This window comes from Benincasa hispida, chromosome 8 (genome assembly GCF_009727055.1).
Source record: "Benincasa hispida cultivar B227 chromosome 8, ASM972705v1, whole genome shotgun sequence".
Classification (NCBI taxonomy): Eukaryota; Viridiplantae; Streptophyta; class Magnoliopsida; order Cucurbitales; family Cucurbitaceae; genus Benincasa; species Benincasa hispida.
The window spans coordinates 24,440,990-24,460,659 of record NC_052356.1 but is presented as its reverse complement, the minus strand read 5'-3'; the positions used below and the strand labels follow the sequence as shown (position 1 = coordinate 24,460,659).

Sequence of the window (19,670 nt, the reverse complement as noted above, 5' to 3'; positions counted from 1 at the left end):
AGAACTCATCAAAGGTTTATATCTAAATCGAATAGGAAAATTGTATTATATAGCTAAGAATAAATATCAATAATGAAAAATTCGTATTGTTTTGTATTCTCACACCCTTTACTTCTTAAAATCATCGATTTACACAGGTTCATAATCTCTTTATTGGTTACTCTCCGTAACTATATCTTTGTTTTAAAATTATTTTGGTAAATCATAGATGTCAATCTCCTTTATTTTTTTATCTTAGAAATATTAAAATCACCCTTAAAAACTTATTAATATTTGATATCCGATCGATAAAAAATATACATATTGATATTAACAAAGGCAAAGAAGGAATAGAAGCAATGAAGAATCTAGCTTACATTGTAAATACTTGTGTATAAAAATAGATGTGTAATGATTTTGTCTATATGACCTCGATATATACTCTAGTATGATTAAATTAATATATCTACTTATATATATTAGCAATACAATAAAATAGAATATTTATACCTCGTTAACGACTTCAATAACATCAAACTATAGTTTATATGGATAGACAATAAATTTATACAACAAAATATAACATTAAAGTTTAAAAATTAACCACAAATCGGTAGTCTAATTGTTTAAAAATGAATTGAAGCAAGCCAATGAGCTTTGACCTTAGAAAATGTTGGGCTTGGGCCAACCTTAAGCATTTAAGCCCAATGATGGGACTTGATTCATAGCATATCAATTTGTCGGGCAAAGTAAAACATAAGGGTTACATTACCTTTTTTTTTATTCTTTTCAAATCGATCCAATTATTTACTCAACACTCACTTTTTTTAAGTAAAGATTGTTTAAATTTTCATGCTTCCTAATCAAATCAAATTGTCTTGGAAAAATTGTACAAAGACCTAAAAATTCGTCGTAAATTTCATATTCAAATTATAAAAAAAAAATGTCAAATGATCATTTATTGACATCAAATTCGAGTGAAATTATCAAAATAAACTTATGCATGTGGAAGAGTCCAACTTGCGCTCTCGATGATGATCCATTAGCGAACGTATAATTTGAGATCACGCACCGCAGAGCACATGTCACCACAAAATGGGTTTCCCCCTCTCATTGAGAGATGGAATGGAGGAAGATTGTCGATTTTTTGCCAAATCTAAGTATGAAATGGAGGAGAATCGTCGATTTTGGCCAGATCGGAGGAAAGTCATCAATTTCAACCCGATTTTGTTGAGGAATGAATGAGCATCGATCGTCAGCACCATAGAACGAAGGTCGTGCTCAGTCATTAAACAAGGAGAAAGGTGGAAATGCGTCGAAGAAGAAGAATGGAGAGAAGAAAAAAAAAATCGCATCGAAGAAAAAGGAAAGAGAAAACAAAATGATAAATTTGTAACTTGATTCATATGTAACATCAACAGAAAGTCATTTGACAATTTTTTTAAACATGGAATCATTTAACATTCTAGACTTAATTTTTGAATCATCCATGCTAATTTTCTAATTGTGTTATCATGCCTTCGAAAACTTGATTTTGAAAATAACTAGCTATACTCAATATTGAGAGAGAGGAAAAGAAACTTTTTCGAATTAGCTCATAAAAGAACACATCTTAGCTTGAAATAAAATTTGTTGTACATATTTTATATACAAATACATAAATAAATTTAAAAATAAAGAACCCCCAACGGTTACAAAAGAAAAGTAATACATAAAATCCTCCCAAAGCACTCTAATTTACATATTAAAACTCTCATATTAATAATTCCCTACCATAACAACAATCTCTCATTAATACAAACTTAACATTAGTTCAAACTGAACTATGCTCATATTGGAAAAAAAAATAATTAACAAGATACACATATTATACCAATAATATGTTCGTATATTTTATATGAATGTTATTAAGTCAAGCTCAAACATCAAATTAAGCTGCGGATGGGGCAGTGTGGTAATGAACGAGTCCAGCTTCCGACAGTGCCGCTAGGAAAGGCTGTCGGGCATTGGTATCACCATCATCGGTCTTATAGTTGATGAAGTCGAGGGTCTCGTCGTCGTAAATTTCCCACCATTTCTTGACGAGCATCTTTACGTCTTCCCTCTCCATGTTCTCCTCCTTGCCTGTGTACCTCCATGGCTTCGAACCCTACAGGACAAAATCATTAGTTAATCAATTACTAAATATCATCAAAACGAAATGGATTAAACTATGAATTATTGTTGTTACAATAATATAATACTTACGGCAGCGCAGTAGTGAACCACCTTGACTTTGTCGAGCTCCACGTTTTCTGGATGGCGCCATAGCATCGCCATCACCAGGTTGTAAACCGGTGGAATTGGCTTGTATTTCTCCTTGAAGAACATGTTCAAAAAGTCCTGCCAAATAATGAAAAACACACCAAAATTAATTATTTAACATTTATTAAGTTGCAACTAAGTATTGGTCAAAGAGAAAAAGGAAAAGAAAAGAAACCTGTTCGGCGAAAGGGGTGGGAGGGGTAAGGTTGAGAGTGGAGAGGAGAGAATGGTAAGTGCTCAAATTGGGCTCATAAACGAACATGCCGGCGTTGAAGTAAAGAGGAGGCTTGGGGCCTAACTGGGAAGGCCATTCAACCTCATTCGGCCTTTGCTGGCAATACCCAATCTTATGCTGCGCCGTGTGGCTCCATGTCTGCTCGCAGAAACAATCCATCACTGCGTAAAAGAACGAGTCCTCCATCTCGAATAGATGATCTATATTCTCCATCACTTGAATGTCCCCATCCAAATATATCATCTTCTTATACTCCACAAACTGCACACAATTCATTTCCCCTTTCATACAAATATATATATATATATATATATATATATAAATCGATAAAACCAAAGCGACTTTTGATACGAAAAAGACATAAAGAAGTAAGAAGGTACCTCCCAAATCCTTAGTTTGGAGTAGTTGATGACATAGTAAGCCATAGCAAAGTGGGTGTGATTGTGAGGTGGGTGAACAGGTTGGATCTCTTTGACAAGACACCCCTGCCACCTCAGCAATTCCCGGTGCTCCTCCGGCACGTCCGGCAGAACCGCCACCACCAAGGGATACTTAGCCTTGACTTTGCGCAACCCCTTGGCCAGCCCCACCACTCCCTTCACATAATCACCATTCCCAGCCAAAAACGTTACATATCCTCTCTTACCACCGCTCAATAATTCAGGAGCCATTCCTAAATTTCTTTTTTTCTTACTAAACAAACTGTTGTTTTGTTACGTTCTTGCTTATCACAAACTTAAGCGGTAGAGTGGATGGATGCCCCTTTTATAGGCAATTTTAAGGGGATTTTTTCCCTTTAATTTTTTTTAGGGAATCTGACCGTACGTGTGGTGAAAGGAATGATCTAACGGTGGGAGGATGAAGGGTTGTGGATTTCGACGGTGGGTTTGGTTTGGTCTGGTTTGGTTTGGTTTTTTCTTTTTTCTTTTTATATTGATCTGTGATGTTGTGGATAGAAATGGACGGCTGAGATTGCGCCTGTTACATTAACGAAGCAATTAATTACGGGTGTCCTCTTTAATGTTTTCTTCTTCCTTTTTTTTTTTTTTTTTTTGCTACAAAGACCATGCATTAATGCATTTGCTTTGAAGCTTCCTTAGCGCTTTGAAGATAAAGGGCTCATTTTATTATTATTTTTATTTTCTTTTAATGTCTACTTACGTCATCACTTTTACTATTTTTGTATTTCTTTTCTTTTTTTTTAATTTTTATTCTTTTTAGTGGTCTTCATGGAAGCATCCACTTTTGAGATCAAAATCAGTGTTTAACACGTTAAGGTCTCGTTTAGTAATTATTTAGGCATTGTTTGATAACTATTTATTATTATTATTTTTTTTAAATTAAGTTTATTTCATCCATATTGTTTATAAAAATTTACATTTTTGTTAAGTACAATGGTTGAATTCTTAGTCAAATTTCGAAAACAAAACCAACTTTTTGAAAGCTACTTTTTTAATTCTTAAAATTTGGCTTGAATTTTGAAACTGAAAAGTACTTTTTTAAACCATCGATAAAAAGTAGATAATAAAGTAAGAATTTTAGAACTAAAGGTAGTATCCATAGACATAATTTTCAAAGACAAAAACAGAAAACAAAATGGTTATCAGACGGGGTCTTAGTTTTAGATTTTTTGTTTTTGAAGATTAAGTCTATAGATACTACTTTTACATCTAAATTTTTTATTTTATTGTCTACTTTTTACCAATAGTTTAAAAAACTATGCCAAATTTTAAAAACTAAAAAAATAACTTTTAAAAACTTGTTTTTGTTTTTGAAATTTGGCTAAGATTTCAAAGATGTAAATTATTATAAGAAATGAGGAGAAAATAAATTTAATTTTAAAATGGTTATCAAACGGAGCCTAAATTTGGGTGGTTTGATTTAACTTTTTAAGTATTTAATTTTGAAAATATATAAGTAATTTTGAAAAAAAAAATGAAGTGTTTGTGTAACGACCCAGATTTGTACGTATACAAGAAATTAAATGTCAAATATTAAGCAGGACGAAATTTTATTTAAAGGGGTGGAAATTTAGAAGAAGAAGAAAAATGAATAATTGGAAATTGGAAATTTATTCATTATCCAAAAATAATGAATAAAGGAGCAGAATCAGGGAGGATTAGTTGGAAGATTGGACGATAGCCAATTCAAGAGACAATGGGCAGTAGATAACTTTTGTTTGGACACTACTCATTGGAAGAATTAGAGGTGAATGCCCATATACTCTTAAAATTTGAAAGAGTTAAAAAGAGGAAGTGGAATCCACAAGCAGTGAAGGCAACCATGCGTGAAAACTAGCGAGATTAGAGAGAACATTGGAGAGAGCGAGAGTAAAAAGAGCGAGATTCTTAGCGAGACAGTAGGAAAGAGCGGAGGAGCGGGAGCGAGAGCGAGACCGAAAACGAGAGCGAGAGCGGGAGCGAGAACAAGAGCAAGAGCGAGAGCGAGAGCGGGAGCGGGAGCGGGAGCGGGAGCGAGAAAGCTGGCGAGAGCGAGAGCGAGAATCGCGAGAGCCAAAACAGAGAGAAAGCTGGCGAGAGCGAGATTCTGAGAACAAAGAGAGCGAGATTTGGACAGAAGCATGGATTATACGTTGAATTTGGCCACGATCTTATAGATTATACATAGAAAAACCCTAAAATTGAATACAAACAAAGAATGATGACGTAAGGGCAAACGTTAGCCAAGAATTAGGTGTCTTATTGAGAGGAATCCTTAAACCCTAAGTAATTTTAAAGAAGCCACCTGTAGGATGATTTGTCACACTGAGAATAGCTGAAAACTACTATAAATAGGACCCTTTGTCGAAGATTTAACCCATTCTCAAACAAATCTTAGTAACAAAGAATCGTGTGAAAGAGTAAGTGTGAGTGAGGAAGTTCTGTGAGGCTAAAAGAGAAAAGCTCGGGTAAGGTACTGCCCAAATTTCCTTCTAGTTTAAAAAGGGAAAGCTCTACTGATCAAATCATAAAGAATAATAAGGAATAACTAGATCACAGTAAGTAGTTTATCTCACCCTCTCTTTAAATGTTCTATGGTAGTGTACCTTTATTATGTTGCATGATTATGTTAATTGTTATATTGCATTACATGTTTAAAATACGTTTCTCTACAAGGGACCCTATGCATTATGTTTGTTCACGATTATGTTAAAATCAAGTTTTAATTAGTAGTAAGTTATGCTTCCAGTCTAATCTTATGTTTATGCTAATGGTTGATGTTGGATGCGACTCTAGCCCTACTGACTGTATGACCCGCTAATCATCAGATGGGTTAGTTTCCGCTTAAGTCCTCATTTTCCTATCAGAGCGGAAAAATTTATGCTTTCAGGGCTGGCAGGGCATGTATGGTTGCACCCCTCTAGTCTAATATTACGTTTATGCTAATGGTTGATGTTGGATGCGACTCTGGCCCTACTGACTGCATGACCCGCCAATCATCATATGGGTTAGTTTTCGTTTAGGTCCTCATCTTCCTATCAGGGCGGAGAGATTTATGTTGGAAGCATAACTGACCACCACATGTTATTATACGTTTTCGGTCCCAACCATATGTTTTCATGACATGTTGCTTGTGATTGTGCATTTGGTCACTACCCTACGTAAGAACTACTTACTGGGTATATTATATACTCATCCTATATTTTTATAGACTTTGTAGGTAAGGACATAGTGTAGATGGCAAAATTGGACGTCGCTCAATGGCCAACCATCAAACTCACTATCATAAGCATATGCATTTTTGTACCACCACGCTAATGTTTTATGGATCCCGGTGTTTTGATAAATAAACTTTTTATATAGTTTTTCTATCTAATTAATAAAATTTAGATATGTTCTTTGAAATTTTTACCAGAACTCATCTCATGATAGAAAAGTCTAAGTATGCATGTCGTAGCGGTCGGATCATAATGTGTAAGGATCCGGGCGTTATAGTTTGACCACTCAAAATATCCAATCATAATATACATATTAACTTTAAAATTGTTATTTTGAAAGATGAAAACTGAAATAAGACAAATTAAGATTTGAAAAAGTACTTTGGTGTATCTCATTACATTATCCAATCATAATTCACCACGTCATAAATTCTTCTTATGTATCTTTCTAAAATATTTTAATTATTTTTTATGTATAATGAGAATAGAATGCACGAGATAAACACATCTTGAAATGTACTCAAATATTATTCTTAAAAAATTTAAGTGTAATATAAATTTATGATCTATTGGAGCCACCTAGCATTTAGAAAATCATTCAGTATAACTACTTAAATTTAAAATCTCATTTTAGTCTTTGAACATTTAAATCGTTCACTTCCTTTTCATGAACTTGTTTAATAATGTTTCATTACTTGTTTCTAGTTTCCGTTTTTCATTTTAAAGAAAAAAATCATTATTTATTAAACATTTAATTTATTGTTAGAAACATTTTAAAATTTATAGAACAAATTTGAGAAACTACAATAAATATAGATATATATATATATAATATATATATATATATATAATATATATATATATATATATAGTATATTATTCTATGAAATTTTTTAGACATAATTTTTTAATGTGAAAATTTAGTACGGAATACAATAATCTTTTTATCCATTTAAAATAGTAATATTTGATATTATTTTAAAAGTAATGAAAGAAACAATGATAATTTTGTAATAGCCTTAAACCAATTTACAATTAATAAGATTAAAATCTTTATAACATAAAGCGTAGGGCAAAATATATATTCTGATTTAATAGACTATTTATTATGTGTAAAGGATAAATTGTTTACATTAAATTTAAAAATAAGGAAAGAGATATAAAAATAAAAATAAAAAAATAGATGGACAAAGTTAAAATCCAATTGAACTAAAGTAATATATCGAATCTATCAATTTTCACTATTTAAATTAAGAAGACATTAATTTTTTATATTATTTAAGCTTGTATAAATGGCTAGGTGTGTACTGTCCTATTTAATTTATAGGGGTGGAATACATTTTTTATAAATCATGTGTAATGACATTTTTTTATAAATTAAAAAGACATTCTGAAATTTGATAAATTTCATGTGTATTGACCTTTTTTTTTTTGTTTTTTTTTAATCTTGAAGAGTAGTGCCAAACCGAATGGTTGTGTCCTAGTGGCACTTAAAGATATATAGGAATGCGGTTTATTTAGGTACTAAAATGTAAATTTATTTTGTCGTAGGCTTTTTTTTTTTTTTTTTGGGATTGGTGATTAATAAGAAAATTGTATTTTTCTTTTTACTCGTTTGGGTTTTTTTTTTTTCTTTTGTGTTATATGAAAACAAAAATGTAACGATGATGATAGACATGATGAAGGAAAATAAATTTTTTGCTTTCTAGAGGACTATCACTTTAACTCAAGTTTTTATTTTGTATCAATCTTTTTACTTCCTTGGTTTTTTTCATTGTTAGTTTATTTGATATTTTGAATTCCTTTTTCTTAAGGAGAGACGAAATTATTTTTTTTAAAAAAAAAAAAGCATTTGGTCGGGATTTCTTTTAAAGGTGTGTGGGGTTGCAATTTTTTACACTACGTCCTCTCTTACTACCCACATTTAATATAGTTAGATAAAGACTAATTAGGGTTGTTTTTAAATATAGAAAAATGAATCAAAATATTTACGACAACTGCGATAGACCAGATAGATAGTGATAGAATACTATCTTTGTCAATTTATGTCATGATAGACACAAATGGTAGTTTATCACGATCTATCATATTTGCTATTATTTATAAATACTTTTAGCAGTTTTGTTATTTAAAATAATTTTTCTTTTCCTTCTTCTTATTATTATTTTAGTACATTTATTTCTTATTATTAACCAGCTTTACTTATTCTTTTATATTGAAATATTTATTATTTTTCCTCAATTTTTTAGAATTTCAATTTTTTTCATTGAATTTATCATATATTTTATGTTTATCATTATTTTGTAAAAATATATTCTTTCCATTTTTGAAATTTTATTTGTGTATATACTTGTTTAATAAAAAAATGCCTAAATTTTCAAAGAAAAATAAAAAATAATATTTAATTAAAAAATGTGGTATGCTCAATTGTCTATCCTTAATTAAATGTCTAATTACCTAGTGAACACAAAAATATATATCAATAGCATGTTGAGCAATAAATTAATGGTTGTTAAAATGTTGCAAAGTTTGCCAAATAATTTATAAATTAGTCTAATTAAACTAACTCGTGTAAATTGACACCACTTAAAATGAATTGGCTAAAGTGAGAATTGACCTTGAATGTCAAACTTGAACAACATTTGATAGCTACAATTTATTATTATTATTGTTTCATTTTGCTTAAGGGCTAAAATTGTGTTAAATATAAGGGGAATTTGTACAAATCATCCATGAACTAAGAGATTTGTTAAAATGATAATCTACTCCTAACTTTTAACAAATTATTGAGAATCATTACAAGAAATTGATTACTAGTGACAAACTTTTAGCTGTGTATGCAATTTTGGTCACTAAAAACTAATTTATAGTGACACCTTGTAAAAATGTCATAAAAAGTTCATTATTCGCAACGTACTTAAATCAACGTCACTAAAAGAATTAGCAATGTGACTACTAGCACTACTAAATATTGAATACTTTTAGAAACATAGGAAGGTGTCACTAAATATATTTAATTTTATAAAAAAAAAATAAAAAAAATAAGGTTTTTTTTCCTCTCTCTTTCTTCCTTCCTATTATTTTCCCACTTCCATTTTCTCCCCTTCCATTTTCGACCCACTCCCTCTTTCCACTCTCCAATCTCTCACTCTTTCCCTCCCTCTACACTTAACCTCACTATTGGCGAACGGACGGACTGCTGCACCTGAACAAACGGCGACCATACTTGCCCCGACGATTGCTGCACTGTGAATAGAGGAACACAAACAGACGGATGGTGACCATACCTACTACACCTAAACAGACAGGGTGACCCTCTCTGACGCGATTAGACGAGCTGTTGCATAGGATTTGGATAGAATGCAACTACACATAATGAAACTCCAGCGAACACGAATAGGACCCCGTTTGCAAAGAACCCGTTCATTTTCAGGTATTTTTGTGTGGTATTTCTATCAATTGATGCACATTTAACCTTGATTTCAAAACTCACACATCTTTTCGACAATTTTCACCTTCAACAAACCACAAGCCACTTATTTTCAAAGAATCCACACATATTCAGGTGATTTTTTGTGTAAAATTTCTATTGATTAATATATATTTTGTTACTATCTATAGCCAATCAATTTTCCATCAATTTCTAAAAGTTAACCAACCAAACAAACAATAATAATGAGGATGCTACTAGTGAGCAAGAATTTAGGTCGATAAATTCAAGTGTTTAGGGTATATGTTCATTTCTATGAATAAATCTTCTAGCTTCCTATAACATTAGATGTATTAATATTGATATTTCTCATGCAGGTTCCATTACTAAAACAAAAGGGCGAGGAGTGACTAGACTTAGAAATATGTCAAAGATAATGGTTGCATTGCTATTAACATTGAACTCGAAGATAGAAAATTGGTTTGTAAGGACTCGTCCAAATTGAACTCTCAGATTGGAAAAGAGGTACGTGCAATAGTACCTCTTGATTATGAACATTGATCAGATGTCTCCAAATAGGTGAAAAGAGAGATAGTAGAAAGACTTTTGGTAAGCTATTTAAGTTTACTTTTCAAAAAATAAAATGTTTATTTTAGATCAAATAGAAACTAACTCGTTTTGTCCATTAATGTTGGAATTACTTTATTCTAGACTTGAATGATCCCTTGGTACAAGATTACTTAATCACAAGATGAGTGTACTACATAGAGATTTTCGTTGTTCACTCCACAAAACCTATAAACAGTACAACTCTCTAGTTGAAGCACGAAAACACCACGACAAACAAGCGACACGAGATTCAGATTGGGCTCATTTATGTGATAGATGGGAAAGAGACATTTTAAGCGTATTTTCAAAGCAAAACTATGGCTCAAGCTGCTCTTCCATTCACTCATAGAGGTGAGACTGTGAAATTTTTATGGCATACGCGAAAAAGATATGTCATCATTTTTGTACCCTACTAAGTACTTGTCAATCTTATAACTTTGGATATATCATTTAGAAAGAAGAGGGTATAGAGTTAAGTGAGATTGACTTATTTCAACACACTCATTGTAATGCAAAGAAGGGGTGGGTGAATAAGGTAAAAATGAAATATGTAAGTGAAATTGTGTGTTTATCATTATTATTTTTCTTATTCTACAACATATTAATACTATTACGTAATTATGTTATAGGATAAAATGGTGGCATTAAAAACTATTTCATCACAAGAAATGGGTGAACCTCTTCTGGAAAGAGAAATATATGAACAAGTGTTGGGTAAAAGGTCAGGGCATGTGAAAGGACAGGGTTGGGGACCAAGACCAAGAAATGCTAGAAATGAAGCAAGTTATCAAAATGCAAAAGAAACAAATGCATAGATTTCACATTTACAAAGTATAGTCGAATTTCAACAAGCCACAATTGAAGAAATCTTAAGAATATTGCCAAGTCAAGAAGTTACATCTAACATAGAAAGGAGTTCATATCAATTTAATAACAATGAACAGGTAATTTCTACAAGTCAAGTAGGTGTTTTGTTTAAAATTCTAGTTTGATAAGAAGTGTTGGATTAGATTAGTATATGCAAATTTAATATAATTGAATTTCTATGACTATCATGCAGTTATGGTAGTCATAGATTAATTTTTGCTATGTTATTGCTCAAAGCTTTTTTATCGTTTGAGTTCTTGATATAAATGTTTGGAAGTACTAAATTGTTTGGTATTTGTTTTAGAACATGGTTGTGACGAAAATCAAGCATGAGGATTTCCACGAGTAGCGGAAGGATTATTCCAAATTCTATTCAAATTGACCATAAACAATTATGGTACAAGAACAGAAACTAACAGGTCATGCACAACACAAAATTACAACATGCTGACAAGAGTATCAAGGGATAGAGTATGCATACCTTTGAAGAAACATTCTGCAAGAATCCTTCAATCAATCTACAAGCGTCCACAGCAACACGAATGTAACGAACAAACTGCTACCAATAGCACGAACACAACAAACACAACGAACAACCTCTACAAACCCAATCGAGTCCTACTCGAATCACGAAGTGAGTGAGGACACCACCACAATAGTTACCTTGGTATTCTCGATGTGAGAATCCAGAAGTTGTGGGCTCTGTATGATCTTGGTTTGAGGAAGAGACAGAAGGACAACGATCGTGTAGACGATCAAGCAAGTGGGAGATAGGAAGTTGTCTATCGTATAGACAATGTGCTCGATCGTTTAGTAAATGGCAGCCTATCGTATAGACAAAGCCACACAATCATGTAGCTACGATCAACTGAATGACTATCGTATAGTCAAAGCTCTACGATCGTTTAGTCTCTGCACAGCTATCGCTTAGTGAAAAACTTTCAGATAACTTATCAGTGAGTTTTTTCCGAATGAGGCAACTCCTAAATTTAGGAAATCATTTTTTCTTTCATCTCACGGTTACCATAAAACCACCAATAACCTCCCACTCAATCGATTATTAGAGAAAAAGAAACTAATTATCATCTAATTAATATATTATAAATAAATATGATAACCAACTTACCGTATTATATTTATAACCTATAGTTTTAATATTTCATCACATGAAACATACAAACCATAGTTTTTTTTCTATTTTATGGTACTTAATATAAATCATATTTATATTAATCCTCCACTTGATGTATCTCATACATCACATCAATTATATCATATATAATTGAATTTTCTCTTGTATGAACACTTCAAACTAACTCCAAGAACTGATTCTCAACTTGAATCCATTGAGCTACCAAGGGGACCTTATGGACCTGTAGCTCGAAGCTCCAATAGTACGTGAATAACTGACTAAACTCTTTAGTCATGGGATCCACCATCCATTAACTGCCAGACACTCCACTAAAGACCGACAATTGCACTCTCCTCACTACAGATATATTTCTGTGTCCACATCAACCAATCAACAGTGCGATAACTCTTCACAGATCGCTCGTAAGTACAACTGGGCCAATTTACCGTTTTGTCCCTATAGTTACATCTAACTCCTTAAGTACCAGTGATTCCTCTAATGAACAATAAGTCATAGTCCTACTATGATTAGGTCCTCTCTTCAAAAGAGAGGATGTGGTCACTATGTTCAATACCCAGAATCAGCTCGTAAGGGAGCAATCACCCTTGTTTCGGGGAAGAAGTGAATTTCGTCTTGTGTAACTGAGTTCCCAGCTCTTCAATCAGAAAAATCCCCAAAAAGGTAGGCTTATTAAGTTGGCAATATGGCCACTCTCACTCATACTAATCAAAGGACCACTCTCAAAGGTAGGAAGTTCCCAAAACACTTAGGACTAAGATCATGTCACTTATGGTCGTTTAAGTGAGATGTAAGTCTCAAGTATCAACGGCGTTATATAAAGAGACGAATCATTTCGTCGTTCAGTCTTATACAAACTCTTTGTATAGAACACCCCCGCTCGCATGTCTCCACATAAATGGTCAGGATCAGACCATCTGAAGTAGTTCACAACACTTGTAAACCTCTACAGAGTGGGTCGTATCCGTAGTGTCATAAGGATAAAGTATCCCTCCTTTAATCCTTATACTACAAACCTTTTAGGTTATTACTTAAGGCATGATCCACTTATATATCTCATATATATGCTTAAGTTTATATACAAAAACCATGGATCTTTGTTTATTGGATATAAGTAAATGCAAATAAAATAACTTTTATTTTATTATTAACAATGTGTACAAAGTTTACAAACTACGAGACTTCGGGAGAATTAGGACACCAATCCCAACGGTTGTGCCTTTTGGTACCCCCCCCCCCCCCCCCCTCCCTTCCCTCCCCCCCCAAATTATATTTAGGATGCTCACTTTGATTAGTCCCTTTAGTATGATTTAATAAGTCATTGCTTAAGTTGTTGGTTTGTTTGAATTACTTTGATAGTACTTATTCCTATACCTTTTTGAAAGAAGCTTCCATAATTTATTTTCTTGACAATGTGTTCATGGCCATGCATTAAATATGTGTTTTGCTTCTATACTATTGAATTTTCTTGAATTCGAAAGGTGTAGGAATGGTTTGATGTTTGTTTTAGAATATGGTTGTGCTTTTGACCCTTCTACCTCCCCCAAATTGTATTTGCAATGTTTAAGAGCTTCCATAATTTGTTTAATATTTGCTTGCAATGTCTAGAAATGGTTTGGTGTTTGTTCTAGAACATGGTTGTGCTTTTAACCTCCCCCCTTCCCCCTCCAAATTGTATTTAGGATATTCATTTTGATTGGTCCCCATTCAGTATGATTTAAGAAGTTATTACTTAAGTTGTTGGTTTGTTTGAGTTACTTTGACGGTACTATTCCTATACCCATTTGAAATGAGCTTTCATGATTTTTTTTTTTTTTTTTGACAATGTATACATGGTCATACGTTGAATATGTGTTTTGCTTCTATGATATTGAGTTTTCTTGAATTTGAAAGGTATAGTAATGATTTGGTATTTGTTTTAGAACATGATTGTGCTTTCGCTTGCTCATTGCTTAAGGTTTTTTATGTTTGAGTTACTTTGATGGGTTTTGTTCAATTCTTTATTCTCACGTGCTTACATTTTCACTTCTTTATTTGTCAGATTTGACGTCTCAATGGTATTTAGGACAAAATTCGAAAGTTGAATTTTTTATGGAAATGGAAAGAGTTTGGAGTTGGTATTTTATACTTTTGTTTCAAAATGATGTTTGCTTCAGAGACCTTTTGTTGAATATTTGTTATGCAAACTTGTGATAGTTAGTGTGGTACTAATTTTGTTAATCTTTTAGTTGACATAACCTGATAATGATAACTTTGGTTGATATTACTTGAACTCACTTATTAGAAAATTAACAAATTGTCATGTAAACTTGTGGCCAAGTTGGTATTATTTCATTTTGTTTCAATGATAGTATTGGAAATGTGTATCCTCACTTGTAATTATTGGTTTAAATATAAATTGATTAGTTGATTCATAATTTGTTCAAATGATTATTATATTTTAAAATTTTATAACAAGTTTATATATTAATTCAAATATTATTTTTTATTTAATAAAATATTTTTACCAATGTTTTATATAATGTCAGTAAATCGTTATTTTAAAATACTAGTTTTTATAATGGCACAAAATATTAATTTTACCGATGCTTAAATATGTTGCAAAAAGGTACTTGTAATCACCACAAATGAACATTTAGAAACAGTTTTATATGTTGCTAAAAGTTAACTTTTAGTGACGAATAATTAGAGTCACTGTATAAGACAAATAGTGACAAAGAATGTGTTGCTAAAGGTGTGCATTTAGTGACGCAAAAGTAGTATTTTAACAGCAAGCAATAAATATGTCACTAATGTTGGATTCAGGAAGCAAGCAACAGAAGTAAAACAAGATCATTAAGCATTCTAATTCATTAATTTTGGCTTCAAACTAAGCATGCTCATAAGTTAAAAACAGAGCTTCAACACTAACCTTCGAAATACCTTTGATTCACGATCTTCAGCTGCAATCTCCTTCTTCTTTGGATGTGAACCACCGCAAGATCTTCCCTCCTATTCTCTTTGAGCCTTAGATTAAGTTGTGGGACTCAAAATAAGCTTGAATCGAGGGGAATTGGAGAGGAGGTTACTGGTTTTACACAGTGTGAAGAATACTTCTTCAAACACAAATCTCAGCTTCAGCAACGATTTCTCTCTCTCCTTTCCACTCAAAATTCCAGCTTTATATTGCATGACTTTCGTGGAACTAACAGCCTTGCATGAATCACAACTCATGCTTGAATAATTGAGCTGAAGAGAAATGGAATTATGTGTGAGTTGCTGAAATTTGAAAGTGGAAAAATCCAACTTTTCCATTGCCAACTTTCTTCTTTTAATTTTGATTTCCCAAAATCAAAAACCATTTTAACCAAAAAAAAATGAAATTTTATTAATTTTACAAAATTAATTTTCTAATAAAATTAATAAATTAATTGAACAATTTAATTAATTTAATTAATTTAATATCAAATATTAAATTAATTCGTCACCAATTCCATTACCATGAATCCTTATTCATGAATTTAATATCTAAATCATATTTAAATATTAATGGATTCTCCAATTTCGTTTAATTCCAAAATTAAACGTGTAATTATATCACATATAATTACTAATTCCCTTAATTCTAATTTGAACGTTTCAAATCAACTTATCACGCTACTCTAAGGCTAATCCATTTGTGAGCTAGTAGGGGGACTTAGTGAACCTACAAATCATGGGTTCCAATGATCCGAGATTAATTGGCTAAACTCTTTACATTGAATTAACCCTCATTCGTTAACTACTGGGTCATTCCACTAAAGCTCGTAGTTGCACTCCCCTCACTATAGATATATTGTATCCACTCAATATAACCATGATTAGTAAGTTAACTCTTCACAAGTTGTTCGTAATAACGGCTGAGTCAATAGACTGTTTTACCACCGAGATTATCTTTTGCTCTTTAAGTCCTACTGATCCTCTAATGAACAATTGGTTTGTGATCCGATCATCAAACCGAGAGGGGTCAATGAGAGGGTGGGGCCCCTTGTTCAATACCCGGAGTCAGCACTTAAGGGAACAACCTCTCTACTATCCTTGAAAGCAGGTAGGAGAGAATTCTATCTTGCACCCTATGTCCCCAGCTATCTACCCAGTCTTACCCCTAAAATGGGAGGCTTATTGAGCCAGCACTATTGAGCCAACCCTCACCTATGCAAATCTAAGGATAATCCCGAATAAACAGGAGTTCATAGTTAGCTCAGGATTAAGGTCAAGTTACCTAGGTCATCGATTTGAAATAATCAGTCTTAAATAGTAAGCAACGTTATAAAGTAAGAGTGACTTATTCGTGGTCTGATCTTGTGCAAACTCATTGCACAGGACGCCCCCACTCCTCATATCACTACATGTACGAATCAAGACCACTTCGTTTGTAGCACTTTACAACTCCATGTAACAACTACAGAATGAGCCGCATCCAATAGTGTTACCAGAATAAGGCACCCAACCTTATTCATATACTATAGATCATTTGATTATTTACTCGAACTTGATCCACTTTTATGTCTCCACATAAAGTTCAAGTATTCATGTAATAGTCATAGATCTTTTAGTTTATTGGATTTATTTCTAAAACGAAATAAGCAATTCATATATTCGATACAACTTTATTGAAATTACATAATGAGTTTATTGTTTACAAATCACGAGTTTTAGGACATAAAACCCAACAACTAAAACCTTTAACTACGTGGATATAACAACATTCTTAGCGACGTGTGTCTCTGCATTGTTGATACTTTTAGTAGCGCTTTTTTTAGCTTTAGCAACGCATTTTGTTCCTTACTAAAAGTTGATGTTCTTGTAGTGATTGATTGTAACAATTGACAAACTGCATGGGGTTAATTAATCAAATTGAATGTTCAGTGGTGTAATTTTGACAAACCATTAGATACCAATATTTCATATCTATGTTTTAAATTACACCCATACATGGAATCTAACATTGCAACATGAATAGCTGTAATGTGACAAAGGATGTGGTTGCGTTTAAATATATCTCCAGTGTTAGATCATGAATTTTCATATCTATGGTTTACATCACACCCATATAAGAAAAGATATACTACTTCAACCCGAATAGTTGTAACTGAGAAAATATGTGAATGTCTATTCAAACATGTCTTTACTGTTAGATATGTATCATATTTATGGTTTAGATCATGCTCGTACATTAAAAAAAATACACCACTTCTCATGTTAACTACCTAGACATAAAATAGTTGTGACAAATAATAAAATATAAATCATGAAAAGTTATCAGAGCAAAATATGAATGTAAGAATTCTCTTAATATATATTTATAGTTCGTTTATTAATATTTTTGTTTCCTGTTTTTTGTTACCCATTTCTTTTTTCTCATTTTTTAAGAAACAGACATTTGATTATCCATCTCTTTTTTATTTCTAAAATTTGAGAAACGCTTTTAAAATTTAGACTAAATTTTGAAAACCATGAAAAGTAGTTTCTCTATGTTGTTTTGTTTATAATATATTATACTGTTTCATTCATAATACAAACATGTCATTTACTGGGTTGGTTGGTTAATCAGATGCAGATGAATGAACTTCTATTCTTGTCTTTTTTCTTTTTCTTTTTTCATTATTATTATTATTATTTCTTTTATTTGTCTGACCTTTTCATTTTATTATTTCTTTAATTTTTTTTATATTTTCTTAAATTTGCAATAGTTATATTTATATCTTAGTTTAACTTTAAAATTTTAAATTTATAATATTTAGATTTATATTTTTTCACATTTAAAATTTAAAATTTGTATATTAAACAATTTTTTAATTTTTAATTTTATAGTATGCATATTTATTTATTATATTTAATTTTAAAATTTTGAAACTTGAAAATTTTAATACATTTGAAACCAATTAGAATTTAACAATATATAAATTATCTTTACTAAAAATATTCACTTTACTTCACTTTTAGTATTCTACCACATATTTATATAATAATATAATTGAACTGATTTTGAGTTGACATCATTTAAGATGAATGAATCCAGTGAGAAATAATATTGCAAATTAATTTGAGCAATATTTGAAAAATATAAATAATTATATTATTACTGTTAATTTTGCATTGAGATTTATTTGTGTAAAAATTTTTATATCTTAATGCATGCTTTATTTTTTAATTTATATAATTAAATTATATCTAAACAATAGCACGAGGAAAATGTAAAGAAAAAATATAATAAATAAAAAATAGTTATCAAATAAGTTTTTATTTCTATTTTTTTTAAAAAAAAAACAAAATTAAAATATAAAAACGTTATGAAACGAGTCATTAGAGTCTATTCAGATAAAATTAAAAGCTTACGGTAGAAATTGGTAAAAAAAAAAATAAAATGGAGGGATGAGATATTAAGAAGCACCGACTTGGTGGCACCGACCAAGAAAAGAGAGAGCCCACAGTAGTCGGAGAGCAGTATATACCTCCACACGGAATTGCTGATAGGACAGCCACGTCCAGGGTCATAGACACGTGGCGGTTGCACAAACGTCATTACCGGTTCTGTATGGGCCACTGCCACTTTGACCCTGGATCTGTCCTGCGGGGTCCACGATTTTGGTTTCAGCACGTACACAAATTCATATCCACGTGGCGCTCATACAGAAGTCAGATATATATATATATATATATTTATTTATTTTTAATTAATTTCATTCAAAAGTATGGGCCCGTTCGACTCGCATTCACTGTATCTAATATCTTCATTTTCAAAAACAATTTGTCGGGTTATTTAGATTTATAGGGGTTTTGAAAGTTAATTGGGAAAAAAAGGGAAGTTTGAAATTTTTTAGGGGATGGGAGACTTTTTTTTGTCCCCATCGAAATGTCTCTTTAATATTTTTTTTTATTTTTTTATTTTATTTGCTGCATTAAATATATATATATATATATATATATATATATAATTATCAGAATGCGTTTGTTGAACATTCGACGACTATTCAACCATGCCTGACCAATTTTATCGCCTACCACCTCGTTCTATCATAAAAAATCAGCTTCCCTTCATTTCTTCCACCGAACTATCTTCTCCTTCACTGATTTCAGATTCTCCTTCATCGAATTCATCTTTCCCTTCACTGAAACTCTCATTTCATCTTTGGATGGGACAAAAAAAGCCCCCCCTTCCCCTAAATAAGTTTCAAACTTCTCATTTTCCCTAATTAACTTTCAAAATCCCCCCAATCTAAATAACCCCAATTTGACGCTAATAATTAATGTGCATTTAAACTTAAGATTATGTTAGGGAAATTATATAAAAAAAAATAGCACATTTAGTTTTTTACATTACAAAAATAACACGTTTTTTAAAAAAATTTAGAGAAATAGATATTTCTAATCCATCTAAGGCAAGGTAACTACCAAGAATTGGTTAAAAAAAATTATT

At 31.6% G+C, this 19,670-nt stretch overlaps 1 protein-coding gene across 1 annotated transcript; it reads right to left on the bottom strand.

Annotated features, from left to right (window-relative positions):
• Positions 1–1,591: 1,591 nt before the first annotated feature.
• Positions 1,592–3,269, bottom strand: LOC120082626 (galactinol synthase 2-like). The gene is made up of 4 exons (XM_039037879.1): positions 2,899–3,269; positions 2,459–2,779; positions 2,227–2,361; positions 1,592–2,128 (listed from the first exon to the last, which is right to left on the bottom strand). Exons 1-4 carry the CDS (start codon positions 3,187–3,189, stop codon positions 1,910–1,912), a joined length of 966 nt encoding a protein of 321 aa, XP_038893807.1. The 5' UTR covers positions 3,190–3,269; the 3' UTR covers positions 1,592–1,909.
• Positions 3,270–19,670: the final 16,401 nt, after the last annotated feature.

Coding starts and splice junctions, on each gene's coding strand:
- LOC120082626 (XM_039037879.1), bottom strand. CDS start 3,189: ATGGCTCCTGAATTATTGAGCGGTGGTAAGAGAGGATATGTAACGTTT. Junction 2,780..2,898: donor CCAAACTAAGGATTTGGGAG/GTACCTTCTTAC, acceptor AATTGTGTGCAG/TTTGTGGAGTATAAGAAGAT. Junction 2,362..2,458: donor CCACCCCTTTCGCCGAACAG/GTTTCTTTTCTT, acceptor ATTATTTGGCAG/GACTTTTTGAACATGTTCTT.